This window comes from Nomascus leucogenys, chromosome 24, assembly GCF_006542625.1.
Source record: "Nomascus leucogenys isolate Asia chromosome 24, Asia_NLE_v1, whole genome shotgun sequence".
NCBI classification, from domain to species: domain Eukaryota; kingdom Metazoa; phylum Chordata; class Mammalia; order Primates; family Hylobatidae; genus Nomascus; species Nomascus leucogenys.
The window spans coordinates 17,339,440-17,353,599 of NC_044404.1; the positions used below are offsets into that span (position 1 = coordinate 17,339,440).

General features: G+C 52.9%; 1 protein-coding gene across 1 annotated transcript in view; it reads left to right on the forward strand.

Annotated features, from left to right (window-relative positions):
* Window positions 1-2,064: 2,064 nt before the first annotated feature.
* The window catches only part of PADI3 (peptidyl arginine deiminase 3), a 38,486-nt gene continuing 26,390 nt past the window's right edge, over window positions 2,065-14,160 (forward strand). Inside the window, exons 1-2 of the mRNA XM_030805514.1 lie at window positions 2,065-2,190; window positions 12,439-12,619. Of these exons, the coding sequence (XP_030661374.1) occupies window positions 2,099-2,190; window positions 12,439-12,619 (273 nt within the window). The 5' untranslated portion in view covers window positions 2,065-2,098. The remainder of the gene's footprint in view (window positions 2,191-12,438; window positions 12,620-14,160) is intronic.

The following is a 14,160-nucleotide window of genomic DNA, read 5'->3' on the forward strand; positions in this document are numbered from 1 at the left end:
CAATTCCCTTCCATTTTTGTGTCTGAAGCTTCTAAGTTACCCAGCTTCAGTGGTCTGATTTTGGATGCCTGAAAACATCACCCTTTTATCCTACACATTTGCTGCTGCCTCAAATTACACCCTTTGATACTCACTTTATTTTAGCTTTTGTTGTGGACTAAGAGGGCAAAAAGTTGCTGCCTATTAGTCATTGACACTTTAGTCTGAATTAACCACAAACCTGTTTCTAAAAGTTGATATTAACAGAGGAGAAGTAAAGGCATGAGTCTCCTTCCAAAGGTACATACAGTTCTCCGAGAAAGAGGCAGGTAGTGGGCCAGCGCCCCAGGGAAAGCCCCCACTTTCTGCATCTATTCCCCATCTGTGCTCACAAGCAGGCTAGGGAGACTAAGCCTTCCTCCTGAGCTCAAACTCTTACCCAGGGCTCCCAAGGCTGACTCAGCCATCAAGCCATTCCACAGCTGAAAAAAGTGAAGCTGTCCCTTGACCCAGCAGCCGAGCAGCTCTCCTTGAAAAGAACATCTTTCCCAAAAACTGAGACATGGGAATGACAATCTTAGGGTTGTATTGAGGTCCTTGAACCGGTGCAGATGTCCCAGCTGGAGATGTTGGGGAGAGGGTCCTGGCCCCCATCCTGCCTCAGGCTGTCAGCACTGCCAGGGAGAAGGGAGGAAACCTCTATTCAGCACCTCCTGAGCCTCCGCCCGACAGGGTGCGTCTTCACTGTTATCTCTGCCAGGGCCAGTGATTAGCTGCATTTTCTACAGATGAGGAAACCGAGTCTCCAAGAGGGGGGACACTGACACTCAAGGCCCTATTGCGGGTGCACTGTGGAGCCTGCTTCTGAACCCAAGACTTCTCTCCCCAGAGCCCTTGCTCCTGCTCTTCCAGGAGCCTGAATGCCTCTCTGACTTCAGTTTCCCACCTGACGACTGAGCCTTCCTACTCTGACATGCCAAGCTCCCCCTGGCTGGAGAGAGTTCTCACCCTCATCATTTACCGCTTTTAGAGGTTTCTGGGACCTAATAACAGCAACAATAGTAATACAATAACGCCAAGCTCCATACCAGAGCTCTACCAACGCTGCCACTGAGGCCTCACAGCAACCATTTTTCAGATGAGAAAAGTGAGGCATGAACAATTAAGAAACTTGCCCAAGGTTGCCCATCCAGGAAGCAGCTGAGGCAGGGCTGAAACCCAGGCCTGGCTCTAAAATCCATGCAAAAAAAAAAAAAAAAAAAAAGCTGGTGCTTTTCAAAGGGCACCAAAATGCGTTGGGGGTGCTTATTAAAAAATCCAGAGGGCTGGGTGCCATGGCTCATGCCTGTAATCCCAGCACTTTGGGAGGCCGAGGCAGGTGGATCACCTGAGGTCTGGAGTTCGAGACCAGCCTGGCCAACATGGAAAAACCCCGTCTCTACTAAAAATACAAAATTAGCCGGGAGTGGTGGCACACACCTATAATCCCAGCTACTCGGGAGGCTGAGGCAGGAGAATTGCTTGAACCTGGGAGGCGAAGGTTGCTGTGAGCCGAGATTGCACCATTGCATTCCAGCCTGGGCAACAAGAGTGAAACTCCATCTCAAAAAAAAAAAAAAAAAAAAAATATCCAGAGGCCAGGCTGCACCCCTAACCTGCTGGATCAGAGTGGACAACAGACCTGGGAATCTGCATTTTCACCAGCTCCCCAGAAGGGTAAGAAAGCTCCCCATTAAATTATATTGTCTCTGAAAATGCAGAAAATGGAGGTGAGAGGACAAGAAGCGTCCGAGATCAATATAATATATCTCTGCACCCCCTCAACAGCACCTGCCCCCAACAGTTCCTGGTGCCTAGCCAGGTACCTGTGGGGACTTGCTTCCCAAGAAATTAACTTCCTGGGTGCCGGGGTCAGGACAACAGGTTCATATACAAATACTGGGTCCCTTCCAGCCAATCCTGAGCTCTCAGCTCTGGGAAGGGGCTGGGCTTTCATGACTGGAGCCAATGAATTGGCACCCTGGGCTGGAGGGGTGGGGCCAGGGGCTTTTAAACCTCATCCTAAGGGGCCTCAGGGGCAGTGTTGGGGTTGGCGGCCACAGCTAAGTCCAAGACCAGCATGTCGCTGCAGAGAATCGTGCGTGTGTCCCTGGAGCATCCCACCAGTGCGGTGTGTGTGGCTGGCGTGGAGACCCTCGTGGACATTTATGGGTAAGAGTCAGAGGCCTCGTGGTTTGCAGGCCGTTGGTGCTGATGCCCTTGGACCTTCCTCCCTGCAGGCTGGGCAGGGCTTCTTCAGGGCCCACTCCCCAGCCTTGGCCTCGGAACAGCAGCCAATTAGGGAAGCTTGGGTCCTCCTCTTGGTCTGCTGAGTTTCCTGAAGACCTCAGCCAGGGAATTTGAAGTTTGGGAGGCTGAGCGCGGTAGAAGAGGCTTCAGTGGCTGAGCTCCAGACCAGGGGCTTGGAGGGGGCTGGTGCCACGAAGAGATGGCACTTTTCTATGTCCAAGGGATCCTGCAGGTTGGGCTGAGGATCTGTCTGGGGCACACAAGAATGGGAACAGGCAGATATCCCCAGCCCCATCCTGAGCCTATGAGCCTAAAAAAAGAGCGTGAATCATTTTTAAAAAAATAAGTTAATACATAGCACTTACCATGTGCCAGGCACTATTCTAAGAGCTTCACAAGCCTCTTGAGTTAAATTTCGAAATTTAATCTTGAATTTAACCCTTACAACAACCCTGTGAGCTAGGCTTATTATTAGCATCATCTCATCAGACAAATGAGAAAACCGAGGCAGAGAGGGCAAGCCATTTGCTCAAGTCACACAGCTACTAAGAGGCAAAGCCAGGGTTTAAACCCGCTTGTGGTCTTACTCAAGAGTCTTACGGTTTTAGTTGCTGTGATCTTTGGAAAATAGAGATTTCCAGCCTGGTTTCCTCCAGACACTCAATGCCCATGCATTATGCCCCTACTGTGTGCCAGGTCACGACTTTAAGGCCCATGCTGGACGGAGGTAAGGCCCTATCTTCTGTCTCTTAGGAAGAAAAGAGGGTTAGGGCAGGGTTTTAGGAGCTGGGCTCTGGGGACCACCAGGGAGCTGGCTTCTTAGGCTTTTGGGGAGTCTCCAGGGTCCTGGCTTCGAGGTAATCAGGATACTGGGAGGGGAGGGTGCAGAACTGTGGGACAGCCCTCTCCTCAGGCCAGGTTTCTCAACCTCAGCACTACTGTCACAGTACCTCTTTGTCATGGGGGCCACCCTGTGCACTGTAGGATGGAGAGCAGCATTCCGGGCCTCTCTTTGCTAGATACCAGCAGCACACTCCCGAGTTGTGACAACCAAAAATGTCCCCAGACATTGCCAAATGTGCCCTGGGGTGGGGAGCAAAATAGCCCACCCACTGAGAACGAGTCTCTGAGACTAAGCCTCAAAAAATCAGGGCGAACTTAATCGGGAGCAGCGATGGGGTTGATCCAGGGCATTGGATGAGAGGGGGTGAGGAGCTGGTCATGGGAGGGAACCAAGTCCAGAGCAGAGCCAGCCCAGGAAATAAATCCTGGTATTGGTGGGTGGGCAGTGAGGAGGAGGAAGGGGATTCAGTGGTTCTTGAAGGAAGGGGCAGCCACGGAGGCTGTGCCACGGAGATAATGAGGAAAGAGGGGTATCTGCCACTTGGCACCACTGCCCGCCTGCCATGGGGTGACTGGGCTGCGTGCCATGGGGTGACTCACCTGCTCCTGCTACCTCGTGCCCGTTGGGCAGATGTGTCTCCGGTTTGACCTGCCTCAGGAAGCCTGGGCCTGGCTCCTCCCCCGCAGAGCTTCCTTAGAGGATAGAGGATGGATTGGGGCAATAAGAGATAAAGGCCATAGCTTCCTGGAGTCACCTGAGCCACACTGGAGGTTTGCAGAGAACGCCATGGGTGGGACAGCCACAGGGTGGGAGATGGAAGCTCTGATACCTTCAAATGAGGGATTCTTGGGTCCTGGTGGCCAAACCCCCCAGGGGTGGGAGTGGAGAGCTCCTAGTTTGTTCATTCACACATTCTTCAAGTATTTCTTTTGGGTCTAGTGTGTGTACCAGTCAGAGCCTTGAAGGATGAGCACAGGCTCTGGGGACACATACAGGGGAGTACAAGCAGCCCCTCCCCTCTGCGAAGCCAGGAGAGGCCGAACAACCTTCTTACAAGTGTGCCACAGAAAGGATTCCTTTCTGGGAAGGGGAGCAGGACTGAGTTAGTTCTGAGGTCCCTCCTGGCTTGGAGGTGCCGTGATGTAACAATCCTGGGTGCTCAGCCTGCGGGCCAACAAGAGAAAGGGCAGTAGGTGTTGTGGCTCAGTCCTGGCTCTGCAACTTCTCTGACGGTGGGAAACTCCTTTAACTTCTCTGAGTCTCTGTTTCCTCACCTGTTGCCTGGGGATGATGATAATATCAGCAATGACACTTAATGCCACTCCCCAGCAGTGCCTGTAAGCGCTTTCCATATGTTAACCAATTCTCACAAAATTCTCAAGTGGGCACTGTCATCATCGTCATTTTATAGATGAGAAAACAAAGGCACAGAGAGGTTAAACCACTTGTCCAAGGTCACATGGCCAGTGAGTGGCAGAGCCAGGATGTAACCCAGTTTGGCCTTACTTCAAAGGGCAGTTGGGGGCATTGAATGAGATTGTGTGTGCAAAGCATGTAACTAATACTGATTTGTGGTGAACATTCAGTTATGTTAACTGTCACCATTATTATCATCATCATCATCAGTTTAAGGCTTTGTCCTGGGCCTGTGGACAGCCTCAAGCATCCCCAAACCTGCCATATGCAGGATGTCTGGGGAACAGTCTCTGGACCGTATTGGGAGAAGGAGTTGAGCAAAGAGAAATTAGCATGGCTGAGTCAGGGCAGGCTTCCTGGAGGAGGGGCACCAATCAGACCCTTGAAGAATGAGGACAAGCAAGTCTGTTGGGCCTCTCTATCTGTGGCAGTGGATTCAACTTTATCTTCTTGCCTTTCCATGAATTGGAGATGACCCAGGCATGGTATGGGGGCTTTTCTTTCTTGAGCAGTGAGTCTTAGGATGGGGAAAGGGAAGGAAGGGTACCCTCGTGCACTGAGCCATGCACTGGGAGTCTGGTGGCTGATTAACTCCTCCCTGCAACTGGAGGCAGGCTCAGTGGGATGGTGGTCTGACAAGTGCTATCCCACAGGGCTGTAGGGCTTGAACCCAGATCCTATCAAGTTCCACAGCCCAGGTGGTTTGCTTGGTTCCACACAGCTCTTTCTGAAGGCTCAGGCATCAGCGCAAACCTTAGCACAAAGTCTTGGTGCAGGAAGAAAGCTCCTTTCTTTTTTTCTTTTTTTTTTTTGTTGGAGACAGGGTCTCACTCTGTTGCCCAGGCTGGAACACAGTGGTGCAATCTTGGCTCACTGCAGCCTGGACCTCCCTAGGCTCAAGCAATCCTCCCACCTCAGCCTCCCAAGTAGCTGGGACTACAGGCGTGCACCACCATCCCCGACTAATTTTTGTTTGTTTTGTAGAGATGGGGTTTTGCCATGTTGCCCAGGCTGGTCTTGAACTCCTGGGCTCAAGTGATCCGCCTGCCTGAGCCTCCCAAAGTGTTGGGATTACAGGTGAGAGCCACCGTGTCCGGCCCGGTTTCATTCCTAATGGGCAAAATCAAAATCCCAGGATGACCTGTGGTGGGGAGGGCCATCCTCAGGACCTCTGTCATTGGCCCAGTGGTAAGAACAGACTGGACCCATTCCCACTGGGCTTTCCCGTAACATGTGGAGATGCTTCCTGGAGTCTGTTGGGTTGTGGCTGCTCATGTGGCTGAGGGGCCCGCGAAGCTGGTCACCTTTGTGATTCATCACAGGTGGGCTTGGAGAGCAGTCCGCAGGCTGGTTCAGTGAGACATCTCTGGGGTCTTACCCACCACTTCATTTTTTAGTTGGGGAAACTGAGGCCCAGAGTGTGAAATAACTTGCTCAGGGCTACATAGTGAGTTAGGGACAGAGCTAAAACTAGAAACCAGGTCTTCCAATTCAAACGCAGGATCTCTGACTATTGGTGAAGAAGAAACTGAGTCACAGAGGTGCTGAGACTCGCCTAGATTGGAGGTCCTGGTGGGGTCTGTGGCACCTCTGTGCTGGTAGACTTGGCTCTAAGGGCCCCAGAGCTCCAGGTATTCTCAGATGCACAGCTGTGTAGGCCCTGCAGTCAGAAGGTCCCGGAAGGGTCAAGTCCCATCTGCATGGCTGCAGAGGGGCCCAGCACACATAGCAGCCTGGAGGGCAGCTGAGTCTGTTCTCTAAGACACCTCGAAGAGGGCGCAACCTTGACCTGAGCGGGTGCACGGCTCCCGCACCTCAGAATGACCTCAAGTAACAGCACATGGAAAAGACAGAAGGCAGGGAGCCCATCACTAAGGTACCCCGGGCAGGTGTCTCCTAAGGGACCACACCTGGCAATGAGCCATCAAGCTCCTCTTTTCTCCAGCTCAGAGGTTCTCAACCCTGGCAGCGTGTTTCAATCACCTGGGAACCCATAAAAAAATTGATGCCCGGGCCCCACCTTGGGAAACCTGATTCAATTCATCTGTGAAGGGCCCCAGCACCCTAGGTTTTTCAGGATCCGCTAGGGATAAATGTGCAGCTGGGGCTGAGAACCGCTGCCCCCATTGGGAGGAAAAACAACTCATGTCACCCCTTTCTCTACAGATGCTGCATAACGGAGCCAAGACCCTGAGTTTTGGTCCTAGTTCTGTTGCCACTCACTATGTCATCTTGAGCAACTTTCTACTCAACCCTGGGCCTCAGTTTCCCCATATGGACCCTGAAGGGGTTGGCATAGAACAGTGGGTTTCAAGTTCCACTCATGGAGGCCTCTGAGTCCCCTCCCTGATTTGACAAAGCAGCTTCCATTCTGTCAACATCGGATTTTGTTTGATGCGAGAGCTCTGACCTGCCTGTGCAGAGAGCTGGGCCCCTGGGGGGGTTGGTGCATTTCTACTCTTTTAAATACAGGGGATTTGGAAAAAGGGTGTACAGGGCTGCCACTTTCCAGCGGTGGGGTGGGGCAGGGCCACCCAGGATTACGGTGGGACCATGATTTCCTGAACTTGATTCTATTGATGAGGCTGGCAGGGTCGGCGGATCTGGGATCCTCGTTGACTGGGGAGGGGTGGCTGGAACTGCCACCGAGAAACCCAGCTGCCTGGGTCTTGGTCTCCTCTGCCCCCACAGCCCAGCTCGGTGGAGACCTCGTTGGTCATCTTGTCAACCTTTCTGTGTTCAGCCACAGGGACCTTTCCCATCAGTTTCTCAGCTCCTAAAATGTCTGGTTTTCTTCTCCCAGAAGTCCAGGCCCTGAGTCCATGAAGGGAGAGGATAGGTTTGGGTTTGCAGGGAGTGGGGACAGAGCTGGCCATGAGTCCTGGCTCTGTCACTTACTAGCTGTGTGACTTTGGGCAAATCACCTGCCGTCTCCAAGGCTCAGTATTCTCATCTGTAAAGTGGGGATAACAGCACACATGTTATGTGGCTGTGGGGGATACCTTCCTCACCAATGCCCCGTCCTCCTCCTCACCATTGAAGGGGGTGATACATGAGGGGGATGGGCTCACACTGAGTCAACTCTACACGCGCTGGAGGGACCAGGATCCAGCATTTTTTTTTTTTTTTTTTTTTTTTTTTTTTTGAGATGGAGTTTTGCTCTTGTTGCCCAGGCTGGAGTGCAATGGGGCTATCTCGGCTCACTGCAACCTCCGCCTCCCAGGTTCACGCGATTCCCTGCGTCAGCCTCCCTAGTAGCCAGGATTACAGGCATGTGCCACCACGCCCGGCTAATTTTGTATTTTTAGTAGAGACGGGGTTTCTCCACGTTGGTCAGGCTGGTCTCGAACTCCTGACCTCAGGTGATCCACCCTCCTTGGCCTCCCAAAGTTCTGGGATTATAGGTGTGAACCACTGTGCCTGGCCCACCAGGCTCCAGCATTTCTAAGATAACCTACTCTAAGCAGTGATTCTCAGATGTCAGCGAACATCAGAATGGCTTAAAATGCGGTTCCAAGGCCCCGCCTGGAGCACTTCTAAGAATCTGCATTTTCAATAAGGTGGGTCTGAGGTTGGCTACTTTTAGGGAGGCCAACCGTTCCTGTTTGTCTGGGACTTTGCAGGTTTTAGCACAGCAAATTCTGTATCCAGGAACAGGCTTAGTCCCAGCAAACCAATGCTGTTGGCCACCCTACCACGTTTTACTCCCCCCCACCATCTTAGGCTGGCTGTGCCGTGGGAGCAGTTGAGTTCTCAGGCTGGCTTGGGGGGTGTGGGGCTGGGAGAGCCCTGGACAGGCCTGTGCATGGAAGCCTCAGCAGGCGAGGGTCCAAGGCCCTGAGCCCAGGGCTGGACCAGAAGTACTGACTAGAAACCCCAGAAGGCAGCATGTGACAGCTCAGCCATGCTGGCAGCCCAAGGTGGCCTGGAGAGGAAGGTGACTTTGTCCAGGTACTTCCCCTGTTTTCTAGGAAATGGGAAGCTAGATCCTCCCGTACCTGATGCAGGATCTCCTCCCAGCAGCTGCCCCTCTCATTTTCCTAACACACAGCTTTCATGACAGGCATGAGCACTGGACTGAGAGTCAGCAGCCCCACCTTCTAGCCACTTCTCTCTGGGCCTCAGTTTCCCCATCAGTGAAATGAGAGCATGACTTTTGCTCATCCTGAGTGCTTTACCCACACTGGTTCCTCTCATCTTGTCCTCATCCCCACCAGATAGATGTCAACACTGCGGCTGAGGGAGGCAGTCACTCACTCAAAGTCACACACCTAATGAGTGGTGGGACTGGGATTTGAACGCATTTGCCTGGCCCCAGGGACCACAGGCTCAAGTACCTTGCCACGGCTCCATCATGTTGCCCCTCCTGATCAAGAACCATCACTGGCTCCCCATTACATAGGGATGAAATGAAAACAAGCTCATTATAGCCTGAGTCTAAACTAGACCTCTTAAGGCTCCTTGGTGAAAACACCTTCCCCTCACTTGTGTCTCCTCTTGGTGCCTTCCCTGGGGAACCTGCCCCAGCCGCCCAGCCCACTGTCTCATCCTGCCTCCAGACCCATTTCCTGCACCCTCATTTACTTTAATAACCCCTTCCCTGTCCTGGGCCAATGGTGTTCCAAGCCGTTCGTATCTATTATCACACTTGAGTTTCACGACTGCCCATGAGGTTGGCCAAGTAGGTGTCATTATCCCACTTTATAGGTGAGGTTAATGGGTCCAGAGAGACTAAGTGATTTAGTCAAGCTCAGCTGGCTGATGTGTGACCCAGCCTGGTCTAGAACCTAATTCTTGACTCTGGTCCCAGCACCACCCAAGCCCTTGGCTTCTGCGGCCCCTCCCTTCCCCAACCTCAGATGTAGCTTGCTCACCGGTGCAAAGCCCTTGTTCAGACCGTGGCCCTGGGGACCCTCCTGGGCGGGGGTGCTTCAGTCTTCATTGGGAATCCCCCAGCATCTCACACAGAGCCTGGCACATGGAGGGGCAGGGGGGCGCTGGGCTGAAATACCCTACACCCAGGGGCTGGAGCCTGGGAACTGAGTGGGGTTTTCATACCAGAAGGACCATAAAGGGCGCTCAGCCCTCACCCATGGACACTTGAGGCCCAAGGAACAGCTTTGGGGTTGAGGGAGTTCCATAAAAAGTTTACAGGCTTCAGCCAGGCGTGGTGGCTCACGCCTATAATCCCAGCTGGGAGGCTGAGGCAGGTGGATCACCTGAGGTCAGGAGTTCAAGACCAGTCTGGCCAATATGGTGAAACCCTGTCTCTACTGAAAATACAAAAATTAGCCGGACACGGTGGTGGGCTGTGTTGTCCCAGCTGCTTGGGAGGCTGAGGCATGAGAATTGCTTGAACCTGGGAGGTGGAGGTTGCAGTGAGCCAAGATTGCACCACTGGACTCCAGCCTGGGCAACAGAGCAAGACTCTGTCTCAGAAAAAAAAAAAAAAAAAAAAAAAAAAGGCTTCCTTGGGAGATGGAAGTCAGGTGCCTCAGGAGTGGGGCTGAGGGTGTTCCCGAGGGTATGAGAGGCTGCTCTTCCTACCTGGGTTTGTCTTCCTGTGTCTCTTTCTGACTCCCTGTCTCTGACTCTCCATCTCGCTGGATCTCTCCAAGTCTCTCTGTCCCTATCTCTCTGTCTCTGTGTCTTCATGCTTCTCTACCTGGTTCTGCCATTTCCCCTGTGGGGGGCTGCCCGGGGCCGAACAGGCCAGAGGGCTCCACCAGCCCTGGAAATTACAGGTTTTGGGAGTAGGGTTGCCAGATAAAATAAAAGATGCCTAGTTAAAATTGAATTTCAGGTAAATAATTAATAATTTTTTTTGGTATAAGTATATCCCAAATACTTCACGGGAGTACCAAACAATGATTGACTGTTCACTTGAAATTCAAGTCCAACTGAGCGTTCTGTATTTTCATTTGCTAAGTCTGGCAGCCCTGCTTAGGAGGAGAAACAGGTGTGTCTGTCCCTCCCACCGGGTGAGGACACCTGACAGGGGCCCAGACACCAGAGTGGGACCTGCCTGATGGAGAGAAGCTTGGGCTTGGTTTATTTCCCTTTTCATAAAAAAGCTGCTTTGAGATGTAAGAGAATCACGTTGGTGGAAGAGCGAAGAGGTTGTTTTGGGGGAGGTCTGCCTTACTCCGAGGGAAGATGGGAAGCGGGGGGAGTGGCCAGCTGTCCTGTGCCTCAGTTTCCCCATGTGTAAACAGAAGTAATTATCTCATCCTGGGGCTGCAGTGAGGATCAGATGAGCTAACGTACAAAAAGGCTTAGGCAGGCCTGCTGTGATGAGAGTGCAGAGGCTGGGGGCTTTTTGTGTTATGGTCTTGTTGTTATTATTACTCCTGAGGAGGTGGTGGGCAAGATTGTGGACTGAGGAGCCACATGGCTGGGTTTGGATCCCAGCCCAGCCACCTTGGGCAAGTTACTTAACCTCAGCTTTCCCATCTGTATAAGGGGAGACAATAATAGATAGTGCCTCCCTTCTAGGGTTATTGAGAGGATTGCATGATGGGCTGGCACACAACGTGAGCTCAATAAGTGTCAGTCACTGTTATCCCCCAGGGGCGTATGTGCCACTTCCTCCAGGAAGCCCTCCAACTCGCAGTGGCCTCTCCCTATGTGGGTTCCCACTGAACTGTGATCCTGTGGCCCTGAGCCCCATCTGCTGCCCTGGACAATGTTGGTCCTCAGCTCCCCAGAGGGATCAACAGTGGGGAGAGCAGTGGGTGGATCTGCCCAGCCAGGCAGTACCTGAGGGCACAGTGGGCACCCTACAGTCAAAGGATGCATAGTCTGGTTTCCAAGGAGGAACCCCAGACTAGGTGGAATGAGGGAAATGCAATCTCAGGGCCAGATAACATCACAGATACTTTAAACCTGCAATTAATGCCTGGTTGTTTGACCAAATCCGGCCAAGTTTCCTGGGTGACACTGCAGAGCTGTGGAAAAGCATGGCTTGGAATCAGACCTGGTGCACATCTGGCTCTGTCATGTGATGCAACCTCAGGCTTGTCACGAGGCCTGCTTGAGCCTCACTTGTTAATATGTCAAATGGGGATGATATTGCTCACCTTACAGCTTGTAAGAATGGAGGGAGCTGCGTGTGCCAGGTGCCTGGCATGCAGTGGGCACTCGACCAGATTGAATTCCCTTCCCAGGGAAGAATCCAAGGCTATCTTCCTACCCAGTAAGGAGACATGTGATGGGATCTGGGGTGAGAATTGCTCTTTTTAAAGCTCTCAGAACTGTAAGGGGCTCCACCCACCACTGGCTGGTGTTCACTGAGCTCTTCGTGCCCAGACCTGCACTGGGGATTTATCGAGCACATGGCTGGGTTCTGACTTCTGAAGAGTTCGCCATTCTGGTGGGTGGTAAAGAAACTCACAAGGGAAATGTTAATGAACACGGGGGCTTAGAACATTGGACTGTGTGTATGTTTTTTTGTTTTGTTTTGAAACAGGGTCTTGCTCTGTCGCCCAGGCTGGAGTGCAGTGGTGCAATCTTGGCTCACTGCAACCTCTGCCTCCTGGGTTCAAGCGATTCTCCTGCCTCAGCCTCCCCAGTAGCTGGGATTACAGGCACATGCCACCACGCCCGGCTATTTTTTTCTATTTTTAGTAGAGACAGGGTTTCACCATGTTGGCCAGGCTCGACCTCAAGTGATCCGCCCGCCTCGGCTTCCCAAAGTGCTGGGATTAAAGGAGTGAGTCACCACGCCCGGCCGACTGTGTATGTGTTTGTGTGGGGTCCAGGCTTGACTCCCAGGAGCTTACTGTGAGGATCTGAGGGGACTGGGTGGCCAAGGAAGGCTTCCTGGAGGAAGCAGGGCTTGAGCCAAAGCTCAAACATCTGAGCAAAATATACCTCCTTCAGCACCGACCATGGCTCTCTGCCCTGCCCAGGTCAGTGCCTGAGGGCACAGAAATGTTTGAGGTCTATGGGACGCCTGGCGTGGACATTTACGTCTCTCCCAACATGGAGAGGGGCCGGGAGCGTGCAGACACCAGGCGGTGGCGCTTTGACACGACTTTGGAGATCATCGTGGTCATGAACTCCCCCAGCAATGACCTCAACGACAGCCATGTGAGTTGGTCCCTGGTGGGGTGGGGAGAGGTTGCGAGGGAGGCAGCTGTCTAGCTCTAAGAGGGCCCAACATTCTCTTTCTCCAGAGCGCAGGGCAGCACAGTGGGTAACTGCCTGGCCTTGGAGCCATACTGCTGGTTTTGAATCCCAGCTCTGCAAGTTGCAGACACATACCATGTGTCCTTGGAAAGCCTTATCACCCCTTGGGGCCTCTGTCTGCCATTTGTAAAATGGGCTAATCATAACCCCCGCCTCCTATCATTGCTGTGGAGTGCCACAGGAGCCAGTGTTGCTCCTTCTCTTGCTTCCCAAGACCCCCTGGAGAAGGAGTTGTCCCAGTTCTGCTGAGTTGGGTCTCAGTTTCCCCATATGTAGGCTGAGGGTTGACAAGGGGATCTCTGCCACTTTGAATGAAAGAGAGAAAGCAGGGACATGGGAGGGACACAGGCGCCTGGGGAGACCCCCTTCCTAGGTGACAACATTTCCCCAAGGTGCTTTGCTGTCCCTAATCCACTGTCTTCCTGACCCTATTTGCAGGGTAGGGGACATTTAACACATGGGAGAAATGGGTGGCCTTTAAGCTTGGCACAGGTGATGTTCGCCTCGAGGGCTGATGGGGACCAGGACTTGGAGGGTGGGAGTAGTGGGATCCATTCCATGCCAGGAGGGATGTTTCAGAGACTGGCCCTTTAAGGACCACTGACCACGTGCCAGGCACTGGGAAGCCATGACCTCATCCAACCCTCACAGCAGCTCAGAGAGGCAGGGGACTGATGCCCATTTCGCAGATGGGACAACTGAGGTTCAGAGTAACTGTCCTGGGACCGCACACTAATGATCAGGAGAGCTAGAATTCAGTGCAGACCTACCTGACCCCTGGGGGCAGTCTCCATCCATCACCCCCACCTCTGTTCCCAGCCATGCATCTGAATAGAGCCTCTCCACTGAGCTCCATGAGGCACTTGGCGCAGGACCCAGTGAACCTATTTAACAGGCAAGAAAACTAAGAAGGAGAAAGGGTGTGGCTTTCCTGAAGTCACATGATCTAGCTAGTGGCAGAGTTGGTGAGAGTCAGGACAGAGTCCTAGGGGTAGTGCAAGAGGACCGGCCAGCCTGTGAGGGGCCCCACCTTGGTGCCGGTTGAACTGGGGACAGTGTGGGTACCCCCCGCCTTGAATTCCTTGGCCATGATGGCTGGTGGGATGGAGGAAGTTCAGAGTCTCTCCCACTCTTTCCCTCGCCCGCCATATACTCCTGCTCCCTATCCTGCCTTTGGCCAGGATCCCAGTAATTGTATGTTTGAGGCAAGCATCACTGCTGGTGATTAACACCCGGGGGTCAGTAATTGCAGGATTTAGGGGCTCCCAGGACTAAGGAGGTGAGTGGCCCCTGCAAGATCCTCCCCTCTGGCTGAGATTCAGACATCAGAAGCAGAGAGTTGAGACACCCATGTCAGGAGGGAATACCCCAAGGGGAGGGTCATGCTTTAAAGGGAACTTGGATGCCTTGGATTCATCTGCCTCCAACTAAATATCATCCTC